At 41.3% G+C, this 16921-nt stretch overlaps 1 protein-coding gene across 2 annotated transcripts in view; it reads right to left on the reverse strand.

Moving 5' to 3' along the window:
• The window catches only part of LOC117369099 (multidrug resistance-associated protein 1-like), a 201235-nt gene that overhangs the window by 39927 nt on the left and 144387 nt on the right, over positions 1-16921 (reverse strand). For both annotated transcript variants that reach the window (XM_033963097.1, XM_033963096.1), the window contains exons 23-25: positions 15535-15845; positions 13200-13399; positions 5703-5829 (exon numbers count right to left, since the gene is read on the reverse strand). In XM_033963097.1, the coding sequence (XP_033818988.1) occupies positions 5703-5829; positions 13200-13399; positions 15535-15845 (638 nt within the window). The remainder of the gene's footprint in view (positions 1-5702; positions 5830-13199; positions 13400-15534; positions 15846-16921) is intronic.

Genomic DNA, 16921 nt, shown 5'->3' on the forward strand with positions numbered 1-16921 from the left:
CTCTTGTATACTGTATAGCTTTACGAGTATATGATTCACTCAGCCATATCACCTGGGTTTTATGTGGCCAAACAAGACAAGCTGAACAAAAAATTAATATAAATCATCTCAGGGTGGATTTGATTTAAATCAAATCAATTCAAATCATGATTTAAATCACTAGTCAGAAAGAGTTTATTTAAATCATGCCTGTGACATTATGAATGGATTAACGGAATTCATTTAGCAAAAAATGTAAACATTGCATGAATATACAGCCTCTTGCTACATAATTAAAAACTAACCTTTATTTCATGATGAAACTTTTGGATTATAAAGTACTGCATTTTAAATAGAAAACTATCTTTAGATAAAATCCTGTTTTTGAGGACACTTCTATTTTAAAAAATCTAATTTAAATTTTAAAAAATCCAATTCTTTTTTAATAATTATTGATTTTTATCCATCCTGAATCATATAAATGTATAAATATTGCGAGTACTGCTCCTGGAACACCTCTGTCCATGCCCCTTTTGCTCAATAGCTAATGTTTGACATAAAATGGTTTATATGTCCAACATAATAAGGGCAATGCTATAACCTAGGCTCCCACACTTACATATGCAATACATATGTAAATGTTTAGAATACTAGCATTTACATGAGTTAAGTGCTAGTAAGGTGCCTAAGAACTGTTCTGCTAATACCCAACTTTCAGGGTATGTATTTTCAAGAGGGTGTGCATGGAGGCAAAACATGGGTAGGACTTAGGCACGTAACTTACAGAATACCGTCGGTTACGCATAAGGCTGAAGTGGCAGATGCTTACATATTAGGTGAGATACCAGTTACACTTGTATTCTCTAATGGAACGTAAGCACACAGGTTCTGTTATTGTATAGGCAAAGCCTTGGAACGCCTAATTCGAGTTGCCAGTTACAGAACTGCCCAGCAAATGCATAATGTCACCAGATTATAAAGTTTATATTTTATGATGCCAAATATATAAAACTGCTTTTGGTGACACCATATTTGCAAATAGTAAAAATAAATAAATTTGAGAAAAAAAGGACAATAAATCCTTTTATCAATTGTGTCACTAATACTATTTATTATTTCTAACTGCTGCCAGACACATGCAGCACTGTACATTTAAACACACAAGTGACGGTTCCTGATCAAAAGGGCTTACAATCTAATTATGAAAGATACACTGGACAAAAATGGTGAATCAATAGAATAGAACGGGAAACCCAGAGGACTAAACACACACATTTCTAGTCTGCTACTGCCACATTACACGAGGTTACTCCCTGGGCCATCAAAGGATCATAGAGTACTAGACAGGGCTTGTCTACATCTGCGCACATTTATGCACAAACCTGCTCAGACAGCTCGCACCAGCCAACCAGATTCTTTCACGCCCTGAGAAAGTTTTCCCCACAAGCTATTCTTCTGGAGAAACAGACCTCACCTCAACCAGCTGTCACAGACATTCTACATTCACTAACTTACCTGAACCACTAATGAAGGTCAAAGAGCTAATGAAAAAAATAAGATTTTTTTTTTTTTAAAAGGAAAAAACAAACATGAACAATGCAAAAGCATATAGAGAAAAGAAAATGTCCTCAGTTGCTTCCAATATCAAACCTTGTGCTTTCCCTTCAAGTCCTTTCTTAATATAGCAATTTCCCAGCCCTTTGACTGTGCTGTCTGGGAAGCTGAACTAAGAAACAAATACAATACAGGTTTCCTCTCTACAGAACTTGGTCTTTTTAAATTCAGCTGCAAGGATGACTCCGTTCATTCATTCGTGGCTCTGGGACAGAAGATGAAGCAGTCAAGTGCGCAGGTGGTATTCTCATCCATCCTCTCTGTTGAGGGTAAAGGCCAGGACAGAGAAGCTTGAACCCTGGAGATGAATGCATGGCTACGTGGATGGTGTTGTTGAGAGCATGAGATGATTTTCCAAGGGCTGCTGAGCACGGATGGTATACATCTATCAAAGAAGGGAAGAAGTGGCTTCAGCTACAGGCTGACTAATCTACTGTAGAGAGCTTTAAATTAGAAGTGATGGGGCAGGGTGATCAAAACCCCCAGGTGAGAATAAGCCCTAAGGTAAGTAAATCACTGAACGGATGGGAAAAGGGGGAAATGTCTGGAAAGTGGTATACAGTATACTAAATGCTTGAAATATGGAAAACCAGATTCTGGATTCAGAAGCTGTGATGAAAGAAGATGAGTTGGATATAGTGGCGATCACAGAGATATGGTTCACAGAGAACCATGACTGTTCAGGAAAGACAGGGTAATAAGAAAAGGAGGAGTGTTATATCTTAAAGATCATATTAAAGCCACACAATTGCAGGATCTACAGGGCAAGGCTAAGGCACGGTGGATCAATTTGGAAAGAGAGAATGGTAATTATATTTACATTGGTGTGATATACAGGCCTCCTTCACAGATGGAAGAAGTGGACAGAGATTTAATAGTAGACTTAATAGTAGAATATATCTAAAAAGGGGAAGTTTTACTAATAGGTGATTTTAACATGCCAGATGTTGACTGGGGTATCCCTATTGTGGGGTCTTCTAGAAGTAGGGAGATCCTGGATTCTCTACAAGAAAAACTGTTCCAGCAGTTGGTAATGGAACCAACGCGGGATGGGGGAAAGTGTTTCTGACTGCAGTGACTGCAGAATAGAGGATGACACGGAGACAAATTTTTCCCCGTCCCCACAGGAGCTCTTTTTCCCATCCCGGTGAGTTCTTTTCCTGTCCCTGCCCTATTCCTACAAGCTCTGTCCTCATCTGCACAAACCTCAAACACCTTAAAATCATAAGTAGCAACATTCTAAAGCTCAGATTGTGATGTCATAATGCCTCATTCCACCAATGCCTAAGCTCCGTCCTCATCTGCACAAGCCTCAAACCCTTTAAAATCATAAGTAGCAACATTCTAGAGCTCAGATTGTGATGTCATAATGCCTCATTCCACCAATGCCTAAGCTCTGTCCTCATCTGCACAAGCCTCAAACACCTTAAAATCATAAGTGTTCAAGTCTTGTGCGGTTAAGGTAGAGCTTACAGGAATGGGACAGGGAAATTGAGTATATTAAAACCCAGAAGAGAATTTAAACGTGCAATTGTTCTCTTTTCGACATTGAGCATCTGTAGTACAGCCAGTTACATCCAGCTGGTATGTTTGATGTATATACAGTATTCAGCCTTGATGATCTAAACACTTCTTGTCAGACTGGAAAATGCTATACAGTACCCCCAAACTTCAGTGACTGGCTTTACAAGCTGCAGGAGCTACAACAGCAAGACTTGAGTAATTCCTTTTTAAGCAATGCCAGGACCCTTCCTCTGGCCTGAAATTCTGTAGGAAGACAGAACTGTCTGTGAAGGCAGTATGTTTTTACACTGTAGTCATAGAAAAAAAAAAAACAGGATAGTGTGCCAAAACCTCTGGTCAAGTGTTCCCTCGGCATCTGACAGTATATTGTGGTTCTATTTCCAGTTATCTAATGGAAGAAAAGATGCAGGAAACAATGTTCAGACTGAAGCCACAAGGATTAAACAAGCAGTAGGAAAGGGAGAGGAAAGCAAAAGGTGGGATGTACAACATACTTTTTAAAATCCTACATATCTATTTAAATATTTCTCCACTCACCACTTCAAAAGGGTTGACCACGCACTGCTATATGGTGGTTCCTGGGCTGGAATTCTCAGCAAAGGTCTATTACCCAAATCAGCCAGGGCAGGGGATGCTACTGAAGCTGTGATCACAGATCGTATGGGGCAGGGGGCAAGTCATCAGTCAATGACAATACCTAGTGGATTAATTTAGAGCTTGTATTGTAAATGTTGATAGAAGATGGTAAATCTTAAGAACTGCCAATGATTTGGATGGATTAGAATATGGGAGTAGGCATCCTTTAGGACAAGAGTGGCAAGCTAATCATCGAGGTTGAGAACTGGGAGAAATTCTCTCTCGATATACCGATTCAGATTACGTAAATTTAGAAGAGAGCACCAGCTTCCTGCCTTTTTCGAATGAGGAAAAATTCTAAGCAAAACCCTTGGTTTTGAAGTTAAGGCACTTCCTCAATGGCATTGTCTTGTAGTAATAATATAATCTCCTCTTGTATGATAAAGAGTTAAGGAGGAGGATATTGGTACTTGACTTTCCACCCTTTATTGAATTGTGCCCCTTGAGTACAATGTGCAATTCTGGCCACTCTACCGCAAAGAAGATAATGCAGAAAATATAAAGGAGGACGACAACAAATAAGGTACAGGGATTAGAACTGCTATCATATAACAAAAGGAAGTTATACTGGTTAGGGCTCTTTTGCATGCAGAAGAGCCAATCAAAGGGATATATGATAGCCATCTATAAAACTCTATGTGGGTGTGGAAAGGGTAAATAATTGGTAGTGCATTCAAAATAAATTACTGAAAGTTTCTTTTACTCAGCATACAAATCAAGTGAAGAATATTTTGCTGGAAGATGTGGTCGAGGCAGAATAGTTGGCTTTAAGAATGATTTACACTTCTCCCTCCATATTCACGGGGGATGCAGGCGGTTCATAGGTGTGAATATGGAAAAAACGCAAATAACTTTTTATATGTTATTCGTGGTTTTTAGAAAACGTTGTTCTTATTATTGAAACTGCGAATAACTTTTCTACTGTTAGTCGTGTTTTTTGAAATAAGCCACTATTACTACTATTGAAATTTGCAACGATTCCCAGCAGCGATTTCAGGGCTTGGAGCAGGCAAGCAGCGTTCCCAGCGATTTCAGGGCTTGGAGCAGGCAAGCAGCGATTACCAGCGATTCAAAGAGAATTTAGGGCAAATAGCAGGCAAACTGCGATTTTCTCCATGCATGCTGGGAAGAAGCCTTTCTCTCTATGGATGCTGGGAAGCAGCGTTTTTCTCAGTGCACACTGGGAAGCAGTGATTTTGTGGGAGAAAGCCTGGAAGCAGTGATTTTCAGAGTGAATGGTAAGCGATAAACTTTTTTATCGGTACAGTAAAAGGAAAAAGAACTTTAATGATGATGTAATTTGGGGGGGCAGAGTCAGCAGTTGAAAAATCGCTAATAAGTGAATCCGCAGATACGGAGGGAGACATGTATACAAATTCCTGAAGGTAAAGTCCACAGACCACTGGTAAATATTTAGGCTTAGGAAAGCATTACTTATCTCCGGATATGAACAGGACCTGCATCTCCAAGACTATATTTCCTACTTTCTCTTTCAATTCAATATATATCACTAGAACATATATATTTTTGTGCATATAGTGAAGGTTATGTGCATGTTTGACCACCTCAAAACTTCACTTAGCAAAAGTTTAAAGATATCACAAGAAAGGGTGTATGAACTTGTTTAAGAGAGGTTTCCAAATTAACTCTAAAGTCTTCAATTGGAAAAGAAAAAGGTAATGTATGGTATCAGCAGATCTACAAAAATCTACCAAATATACTCTGGATTTCTACTCACGTAACAGAGACCCATAGCAAAAAGTCAATTTTTCCTTTAGATTTCAGATAATTGTACAGATTTTGCAAACTCCAGCCAGGATGAATCTGCTTAATTCAAGTTTGAGACAAACTCTAAATCCATTATGCCAAGACCTTATGCTAAGCCAGAGAGTCAGAATTTATATAAAAAAAATAAACTTAAAGATATGCAATTAAACCAATGGAAATACCTGCAATGCATAAGACACTGAAAGTCCAACTAATCCAGGGCTGAGGCTGTGTCTGGAAATCACTGCAAACAGAGCTGCAAACAGGACTATACAGTTCCCAACAAATTCCAGTCTTATAGCCAACCACCTACAGACAAATATTAAGTTTTAATCACTATTCAGGGATAAAGGAAACTAACACACATATTGATATGGAAGGATTAAGTACCTTGATAATCCTCTTTCCTGTAGAACAGCATAAGATTTCTTACAGATGGGTTCAATACCCCCACTCACGACTTGGATTGCAGAAGATGTCAATCATTTTTTTTCAGCTCCACCTCCTTATCTCCCTGGGCGGTGCCCTCTACCTTCAGACCGTACCACAGCAAGTAGTAACCCTTAAAAGAGAAATTACAAGGAGGAGTTCGGTGAACTCCCCAGTAATGTTAATTGCAGTAAACATTCAATAAGCACTGGAAATGTAAAGGTGGAACCAACCTTTCCACCCATCTGAGTGCAACTGACACTAACACTTGTATAGCTCTTCACAAATAGCGTACTTTAATTGGAGCAACTCCAATTTTCAGCCACACAAAAATTCCCTCTTATCTTTCTGGCTGCCACAAAGCAAACCGCTGGAAATTCAAACCCAGAGTGTACTCCAACGCAGATATTTTAGACATTTGACAGAGCAAAGCATTAGGAATCAATCGTATGCTGTTCTACAGGAAAGAGGATTGAGGTAAGTACTTAATCCTTCCTTTCTGTTCAAATAGCATATGATTCTTTACGGATGGGATGTACCAGAGCAGTTCCTTGGGGTCTAGGGCGGGAAAGATGAGCCTGTGACTAGCACAAAATCCACATCCTTTTGTATTCTCATGTCCACTCTAAAATTTCATAAGGTATGGAGAGTAGACCAAGTGGCCATCCTACAGATTTCATCAGGTGGCATAGCTCTGGACTCAACCCAAGAAGAAGCCACATTTCTGGTGAAGTGAGCTTTCAAGGCCACTATCCTATCATCCACCATGGAGGGAACATATATAAGAGCTCTTTTGTTGGCCAAGGCTGCACCAGAGCATCAATCCCTATGCACCAGAGAATTCATCCCTATGCTTCTCAACTCAAAGCTTCAACTAAAGAAGATTGACTGTTGGCTGCTCCCAGTGACTCACAATGCAGTTGAATGCTCTCTGAGACAATGACCATTCTCCTAGATTCAGGGTCTGTCTACAGAGATAGTCAGCCTGGACTTTGCCCACTCCTGCCACATGAGCCTCTGCTATGGCCTGTAAGTGGATTCCGGCCAGCGAAACAACTGGGCCTTTAGCTTCAGTTGAGCACTCTTGGCTCCCTCTTGCCTGATGACATACACCACGGCTGTAGCATTATCCAAGAAATGCTCTGACTGCTTTGCCCTCCAGCCATGTCTGAAAGAATTGTAGGGCCAACCAAATGGCTCTCAACTCCAGTCTGTGGATGTTCTTTATCGGCCTTGTGCTGGATGATTCCCACCCCCCTCCCCAGCCATAAAGACTGACATCGGTCATTATGAATACACAGGGCTTTATCTGGAAAGAGACTCTGGCCACAGCTACCTTCATAAACTCTAGCGCATCTCCACCATCCACACTAATTCCATCTGGAGAGAATCTGGCTGGGGGGAGGGGGAACAACGTGGGAGTAGGCCTTCTATAGAGGGTGTAAGTGAGCTCTCGCCCATGTAATCACCTCTATGGTCGCCACCATGAACTTGCAGATTCTGCCAAGCTGTAGGAGCTTGCCTTACTAAAATCTCCCTGATCTGCTGTCTGAGCTTGTTTGCATGGCTCTGTGAGAAAAACATGGGCCTCTGCAGTGTTGATTAGGATACCCAAATACTCCAGATACTGAGTTGGCTGTAGGTGGCTGTTTGAAATTGATAATCCACCCCAATTCATGCAAAAACTATAACTGAGTCAATACCTGGCACTCTGATCAGTCATTTGTCCAAGTAACGATGAACCTGAATTCTTGCCTTGCACAGGTATGCTGTTGCCACTACCATGACGTTGGTAAAGGTGCAATTGCCAAACCAAAAGGCAGCACCGAGAGCTGAAAATGATTCTCCAGAACATGGAATTAGAGACATTTCCTGTGTTCCTGGAAAATAGGAATATGTAAGTAGGCCTCTGTCAGATTCAGCGAGGCCAAGAACTCACTTGGCACAACCAAGGCAATCACCAACCTTACTGTTATCATCCGGAATCTGGGTACCTTAATGCCATGTCAACGGCCTTGAGATCCAAGATTGGTTTCCAATTGTTCTGAGTCTTTCTTAAGCACGATAACGTATATGGAGTATCTCTTGAAGCCCGAGTCTACATCCAGAACTGGCTCTATAGCTGAAATTTGGAACAATCTATGCACAGTGGCTCTGACTTTGGCAACCTTCTCCACTCACCCTGAGTCCAGGCAAACTGCCCTGAGGGGCTGACTGGACTCTAGCTTGTATCCTCATATGATGTCCAGTACCCATTAGTCTGTGGAAATCTGCACCCAAATCTCCCAGAACTATGAAAGGCTTCCTCTTATGTGGAGAAGTTCGGAGGCTGACCTGGAATCATTGGAACTTCTTAGAATTGGCTGCTGAGTTAAAGCTGGATGTTGGAGTGCTCCTGGAGCTACTAAATCTTTGTCTAGATCTTTGAATGGACCTTTGGGATGCTGGCCTGCAGACCCCTAACCAGGACTTCTGTAGCTGCGTAAGGAACCATGGCTGGAACTCCCCAAGCTTCGTGGTTTACTATCCAGTAATAACTTGAGACAACAATCCATCACACTAGTCTTCAGGTAGTCCAGGCCCTTTCCAAAGTAGTTTTTGACGCTGAATCTCCCACCCACTGTCTGATCCATAGCATTCTGCAGGCTGAGACAAAGTAAGCTGAGACTTTATTTATGACTCTGAGCATGTCGTAAATAGCTTCATCCACATAATCCACCCCAATCAGTATCATCGAAGGGGCAAACGGCCTCCAATGCAATCGGAGTCTGGCATAGCATCTTATGGCAGACTCACACAACAAAGGATGATGGAGCCGCCACTTTAAGGCCCAAAACTAACGCCTCAAATTGTTTTTTGAGGATCAGGTCCACCCTGCAATCTTGTGTATCCTTCAAGATCACACCCCCTTCACTAGGCAGAGAAGTTTTCTTTGTAACCCGTGCCACCAGAGAATACATCTTAGGAGCTGTGAATAAGTGCTGAAATTCAGCAGCCATGAGATATAATTTCATCATAGCCCTGGCCCCAGTTAGAGGGCCCTCTGGCATTTCCCAAAGCTCTGTAATCACTGATAATCTCAAGGTGCGAAGGAAAGTATGTGGATTGTGACTTGGTACAACATAACAGTGAAAGCTGGACAGCAGACATCTGTGGGGACTCCAGGTCCAATTCCTGCAGAGACACTGCTAATGACCTTAATCAAAGCCGCTTGAAAAGAATGCCCACGGTCAGATCCTCCCCCTGGTATAGGGCTGCCACTGAATTCTGGTTGTCTGCCCCAAACTGAGACCCAGACTCCTCCACTGACTATGTTCTCTTAGAGAGCAGAGGAATTGAATCCAACCCTAAATCCCCTTTGAACTGGACCTCCTGGTCCTGCCAGAATACTAGCTAACCCAGGACCTTGCTCTGAGAAGGGAAATCCCTCTGAATACTTACCAGCTGGCACCCTGAGGGTGCAGACACTCCTTTATATTTCTGGTATGCTGCATACATCATGGTCACAAAATCAGGATCACATACCTGACCTGGATCCTCCGGGGACCTCTGTCAGTCTACCATGCACTTCTCCCAGTGTCAGCGGTGACCACATGGATGCATTTCATCAGCGATGCAGAGTCGCTCCTAAACAGCACCAGCAGGGCTTTACTGCTCAGCTCTGGAGGCTTCAGTAATTCCAGACTCATGGAAGGACCAGAGGGGTTAATTCCATGGCTCCTGCTCCCCCCCACCTTGCGTGCCCCATGGCAGGCAGTACATAGACGCTTCACAGGCAGCCATCCAGCACATTCCTAGCATGATATAGGAGGTCAAACCACTTGAGGAGCTTATTATAATCAATTTAAACCAAAATTGAGGTGTTTTGAGGCAGATAGAGGCTTTTAAAATAAAATTGGGAAATCCAAGATGGCCACCACAGGTGCACAACTAATTTTCAAAAATCATGAAAATAGGATTTTATAGGTGGGGGACCCTTGGGACAACCCCAGAAACTCTTAGTTTTGCTAAGTTCAGACCCGCCCATAGTCAGTAATGATCTATACTCACACAACTGCCTTGTGCTGTGCCTGCATCAGCTTCTCACTATAGCTGAAAATGGAGGATTTTCTGCCTCAGACAAGAAAGGGTGGCTCCACCAGCTTGTCTCTTCAGGCTGCCTTTTATTCAGGTTCAAAGAGTCTGAAACCCTCAACCCCCCCCTTCTTCAAGGGTGGGGGGCACAAAGCTGACCACTGCCAAGCCTCTTGGTCAGTTGCTGGATCAATTCAGCCTGCAGTCCAGCGCCTGATCTCTGCAGAGGCAAGAACTGCTCTCAAGGGACCTATCCCTGAGCTTCCAAGTGATACTACAGGCTGCCCAGGCAGGTACTTTTCCAGAAGGGATGCCCTCTTGGCTGAAGACCCCAGACTGATCCCTCTCCCAGGCAGGGCTGTCCCAGGACTACTGGGAACCTCTTAGCATGAGAAAGCCTCACAAAAAAAAATCAGATTTAACTTGAAAATAAGAAATCCAATGCAGAGTAGTTGAAAAGACACCTTCTTAATTTGCTTGCAGAAGTTAAGACTGCCCAGGGAGACAAGGAGGCGGAACTGAGAAAAATGATTATCATCTTCTGCGATCCAACTCATGAGTTGGGGTATAGAACCCATCCGTAAGAAACCATATGCTGTTTACACAGGAAACCCTAATTACACTCCCCTTTCCGATAATATTCTAACATACTTAGGGCTCCTTTTATAAAGGTGCGCTAGCATTTTTAGCGCACATACCGGATTAGTGCGTGCTATCTGAAAAACTACCGCCTGCTCAAGAGGCGGCGGTAGCGGCTAGCGCGCGCGCTATTCCATGCGTCAAGGCCCTAACGTACCTTTGTAAAAGGAGCCCTTAGTTGTGATGGCTCACTTCTGTTTTGCACTGGTTACTTCTTTTTACTTCACGTACCACAGTAAGTAACTTTTTCTGTTATGGTTGTTATAATATCTTCTGTTCATATTTATTTTGTTTAAATAAATTTCTCAACGGCCTATTCCTAGGAGGCTTTATAAATAGTAACATTCATAAAATAATACAAACATCAAAGATTACAGATCTTCAATGTAAACAGTTGGTTCACAGTTCTTCACAATACATTAATCGGCAGAAAACATCTTTCATTGAAATGCTTCTATAAAAAGTATAGTTTTGAGCATTTTCTTAAACTTCTCAATATCAGACAGAGCTCTCTGCGGTCCAGTTAATTTGTTCCACAGTGTTACTCCTATGATGGAAATAGCAGAAGCTCTCATATTCTCATAATGCACTTTTGAGAAGTCCAACAATTACAATCATATCACACCTTCAGACTGCACAGTTCTAAACAGTCGATAGATTGCCATAGCTTGCGATAAATACCAATATTTGCTGATGATTTCTGACCAACTGATATTGTAAGCAATATTTTATGAAATGTTTATTTGTAAGCTGCACACAATACTCTGGTATCAGCTTTGCGGGGTAAAAAAAATAGAATAAGAAAGTGTTATTTGACAAGTTTCTACACATTTACAGATCAGAAACAGACAAAAAAAAAGTGCAACATTGGGGTTCTGAATACTTTATGCCAACCATATAAACTGCATCTATCCTTTTTCCACCCCAGAAATTTGTAATAATAGTTCCCTTCTCACAAAGGCTGGAAGAAGAGATCTCTCGGAGGCTGAACCTTTCTTACTACCAACAGATGGGCAGTATCTGCTGCAAGAGTGACATCTTCTCTCTCAGAGACCAATTGCATCTTTCCTACTGCATGCCCAGTTCTTGGGAGCCCCAGATATATATGCATGGTAGCAACTGGTTGTAGTGCCAAATCACAGAACAAGCTTGAATTAGCTTGACCTGCACAAATATTATATGGTTTGGTTTATAGTCTAAAAAATGTGATTATCCACTGTAAGTCTGTATACATCTAAACAGATTACAGTAAAATTTCATATCCAATTCATATAAAATGAAAATATAATCCTAAAATGTCAGTTGATTCTTAAATCGCATCTCCATTTTTAAATATATTTAGATTACTTGGGATGCAAATTTCCAAAATACCCATAACTCAATGTCACTCATTGAACGACTTGAGTAAATTAACCAGACTTTAAGAGGATTTTTCCCCTGCAGACCAGAATTTCCACTCTCTCTGCAACAACTAAGGCATGAACTCCAAATGGCAAGACAAAGTAGCTAAATTCCATATCTTGTCAACATCAAGTATATATGATAAGGTAGGAATGGATAACAAGTCCAACTGTGAGAATCTGATCATCTTTTTTGACTTACACCATTTTAATCATTCCTGCAGATATCCCTACTATAACCTTCAGAATTTTAATTTGGCTTCTACGGGCTGCCAGTGAGCATCCTGTAATATAGATTTAACATGATCATATGCACTCTTACATAATCTTATGCTTAAAGATAATCCCTTCTTAGGTTGAAGCACTGTAGCCTAACCTGGTTGCCACCAGACTCTTAAAAGGGAAGATTAGGTTCTTACCTCAATCTTTTTTCTAGTAGAAAGGCATATGAGTTTTGAACCACTGGGTTATTCACCTCTACTCATGTTTGTTTAGAAGGCGTCATCTACTTTTTCAACTCCAACTTCCTTATTCTCTGCAATGTGCTCTCAGTTCGTACCAAAGCAGTTGACAAGCACTAAAACAAGAAAAAGAAAAAGAAAAAAAGGAAGGGCATGGGGAACTCCCTAACAAAGCCATATCTGTTCTACCTTAATCAACTATCATTAAAGAAAATCAATGCCAACAGGAACACAAAAACAAAGTTGAAACCAACAGCCATCTATGCATTTTGCACTAGAATTGCACCTAGATAGGGTCAGAGTTGGTACAGCAGGCATAAACAGCAAAACACCAATTTCACAACAGCAGAAATATGTAGGGATATTGTTGAGTCAATTCTGACTCCAAAATCAACAACTCACCCTTTTGGCTCTAAACAAATTTCCTATATCTGAGGTAGCATAATGAGGGATTTATTTCACCTTAATATCAACAATGCCTCAGATTTACCCATATTTAGCACAAGTCTTGCAATTTTGATGTTGCTTCAAATACAATAGCTGTTGTCATAAATCCTGGCATCCTCTGCTGGGGCTATTTAATAGATTTATCCTAGGTGCAAAGAGCACAGTATAATGCTTGGTGACTTTTAGATAATTCATTGCACTTTACTGGAGCCTATTTGGCTCAGCTCACCTGTTTGCAATGATGCTTGGGTAATAAGCTTTCTGGTGTTCATCAACCCTCAAATCACTTATCTGTATGAAACGCTTCTGCTCTTCGAAAGCTCGAATGACGCCGACACCAAGGAGAGTCTCGTTAAAATGAGAATACACTGGTGACTGGCTGACTGATTCGAGGCGCTTCAGCTGACGGGAGGTAGCCACATAAAACCTCTGAGAGCAAACACACAAGTTGGTCAACAGATTAAATTCATAGTGAAGTACCAGGAATAGCTGCAAATTCTCAGAAAACATGCCTCAGAACATGAAGAACTTACCCCTACCATGCAGAAGGGGTCATAATATCTTTTAGACTACTTGAACAACTGTTATATATTTTATAATTTTTAAATGTATTTAGGGGGCAATTCTATAACCAGGTTCCTCCATTTAGGTTCCCTGAGGTCATAACAGTAGGAACCTATTCAATACCAGAACAAAGGCACCCAAGTTCTGCTACAGAATACTAGCATAACCAGTATCAACACACCTAACATTTGGACATCTGCACTTATGCCAGCCAAAAAGCTGGCACAGATGCAGACACCTGAATGCAGCAAGTACTCATGTTAAGACACTATTCTGTAAATGGGAACCCCACCTGTGTTCACACCCCTTGCAAATACACTAAGTTACACAGTTATTTGCAATGTACAGGATGACACTAATGCAGTATTTTTGCATTTAGAAGCACAGAAAATGACGGCAGATAAAGACCATTTAGCCTATCTATATCCTCTGTTATCTCTCCTTAAGAGATCCCATATGCCTGTCCTGTGCTTTCTTGAATTCAGATACAGTCCTCATTTCCACCAGGGCGTTCCACGCATCCACCACCCTTTCTGTAAAGAAGTATTTCCATAGATTACTTTTGAGACCATCCCCCTTCAACTTCATCGTATGCCCTCTCATTTCATAGCTTTCTTTCCATTAAAAGAGACCTGCCTCCTAAGCATTTGTGCTATGGAGATATTTAAATGTCTCAATGCATATGTGCACACATATGCGCAATTTATATGCCTAATACGCACAACGCGCACTAAATATGAGCATCTAGTTTACAGAATTGACCTTTTAGTGCTGTCGAAAAGCAGCAGTAGTCATAGCTGTGAATAATGCAGTCCTGTGTAGTAATGAGATCTGGTACAGCGAGGCAAACACCCCTCCCCCCCAAAAAAAAAACCTCAGCCCTATCGCATCCCAGAAATGGATCTCAAGACAATACAATATGGATCTTCACTCTTTTTTTATGGACAATAGCTAATCACATAACACATGAAATTCAGGGTGCAGGCAAAGATCTTGGTTTTAGTGATATCCAATGCATGGCGCCAACCAGACCACCATACAAATAGTGGCAATTATTCCCCCTGTTAATGCTTGTTCATCTGTTACCACGGTCCTTACTGACCGTGGAGATAAGGTCTACATTAGCATCATTATCACCAGTAAAAGAGCATTTCAGCTGTCACTGGCACAACTAAGATCTCTATGTACAATATCTATTTTACATTTCAGGCACTGAATGCTCTACTTAGCACATGACTGTACAGCTCTTATAAATTTCTCTGTTTATGCTGAACTGGAGAGATGGGTTGAGAGCACTACATAATTTCATATTTTGTTTATAATTTTGCTTTGGATTGTCTCTCGGACCAAATATTTTTCTCCCTACCCACTCACTAATACACAGGAACACAATTTTGTCATGCAATAGCTTTGCAGAAAATCAGACTTGCTCCATAGCTACATTGTACAATAATGCATATCTGTAGATATAACCTTCCAACTATGCCCTATTTTCTTCCAATCTTGTGCTTTACCACTTTGTAAAAATGAACATATACATTCCTATACTTATACAAATGACAATTTTCATCTTCCCCTCCATGTCCTTTGCCCAGCTTCTCATTCTGTTACTTCCATTGTCCCCTAATCTGTCCTAAGCATATGAGTATAACGCTGGCCTCTACCCAGTGACATACACTGAAATCCTGAGATTTAATGGTGGATGAAGTGAGGGTATATACAACCTCCTGGTTGAGCACTGTCTCCACTGTGTAGACTGCTGCAGCTCTTGCCCTGCCGAAGCTCACAAAGAGCTTAAGTGATAAGCACATTAGAGACAGTTACTACAATAACACAGGGTCCATCTATACTTCTTCCACTTCAAACCCAAAGAAAAATCCACCTTCATAGACTCCCCAAGGCATGATCACCTTCCTCTTCAGTTCTTACATGACCCATCCTTAATCCAACATGCATGCCTCTTCCCATAGCTACCAAAATATATAAAGGCTACATTTTACCTGAACCAAAAAGTAAAGAAGTCCCAGAGGTGGAATGATGACTGCAACTATGGGAGTGGCCAAGAGGATTATAATGCACGCGCCAATCACATTGAACAAAGAACCCATGAACATTTTGATAATTTGGGGTATTATGGAGTCAATTGTGTCAATTTCCTTTGCAAAGCGGTTCACAAGGTTTCCACTGGGTGTCCGTTCAAAGAAGCTCATGGGTGACCTGAGAACATTGTGCAGCAAATCCAGGTGAAGATACCGTGAGGCAAATATGCCGCCAATAGATACAGCCATTGAATAGCCAAACACAGCAATGCCTAGAAAACAGATCATAAAAAACACAGGGGATTGATTACACTGCATGCAAATTACACAAAAAAAAACACACAAAAAAGCACTCTACGAAGAATTCAAATCCTTAATGTCCCAGGCCAAGGCATCAAGGTTAGAAAGAATGGGGAGTTTCGCTTGCATTCTGTTGGATCTTTAAACACAGAGCACTAGGGCCAAAGCACAAAAAGGACCTCCAGAAACAAAAAGGGAACCCCTCAGGGCCAAGGAACCATGAGGTATAGGAAGGAAAAAGGGGAGGGACCCAGCCATCCAAGTTTGACACCCCTAGGGGCACAAAGTGACTTCTATGGGCCACAGCCCTAACCAGCAGTCAAGAAGGCGCACTGGGAGAGAAGCAGAGAAATTAGGAGCCAGAATGAAATACAAATACTGCTGAATCTCTTTTTTTATTTCCCAACTCGGAATTCCCAGGTCTACCAGATCAGTCGAGACAGCACAGAGACTCGCACCTTTACCACTGAGAAATATCGACTCTGGGGAGGGACTGCATAGCTAACTTATAGGCTCCACCAGAATTCTGTAGTTCTCAGGTCCCTCCCACCTGCTGGTAGGCATGCATAAACCATTTGTCTAGGCCAGTCTGGAGGGATGCTAAGGAAGCTATTAATTATTTACATTACATTACATTACATTACATTAGGGATTTCTATTCCGCCATTACCTTGTAGTTCAAGGCGGATTACAAAAGAATTATCCAAGATGTATTACAAGAACTTACAAAAAAAAAAAAAAAATTGGTCATTTTCAAAAAGAGTGAGAAATGAGTATGGTTATTTGTTTGGGGTAGTTGGCTTTAGTGAGAGGTGGAGTTTGAGACTTGCGGTATTATTTCTTTTTTCAGAGTTTTCTTGAAGAGTATGGTCTTTATTTCTTTTCTAAAAGTCTTGTAGTCGAGGGATGCCGTCAGTAGATTGGCGATTTGATTGTCTAGTTTGGCTGCTTGAGTGGCCAGGAGGCCATCATATAGTTTTTTCCATTTGACCTCCTTAATTGAGGGGTATGAGAATGGGGTGTGAGTTTTCCTATGTCTGGTTGCGGT

This window comes from Geotrypetes seraphini, chromosome 11, assembly GCF_902459505.1.
Source record: "Geotrypetes seraphini chromosome 11, aGeoSer1.1, whole genome shotgun sequence".
Classification (NCBI taxonomy): Eukaryota; Metazoa; Chordata; class Amphibia; order Gymnophiona; family Dermophiidae; genus Geotrypetes; species Geotrypetes seraphini.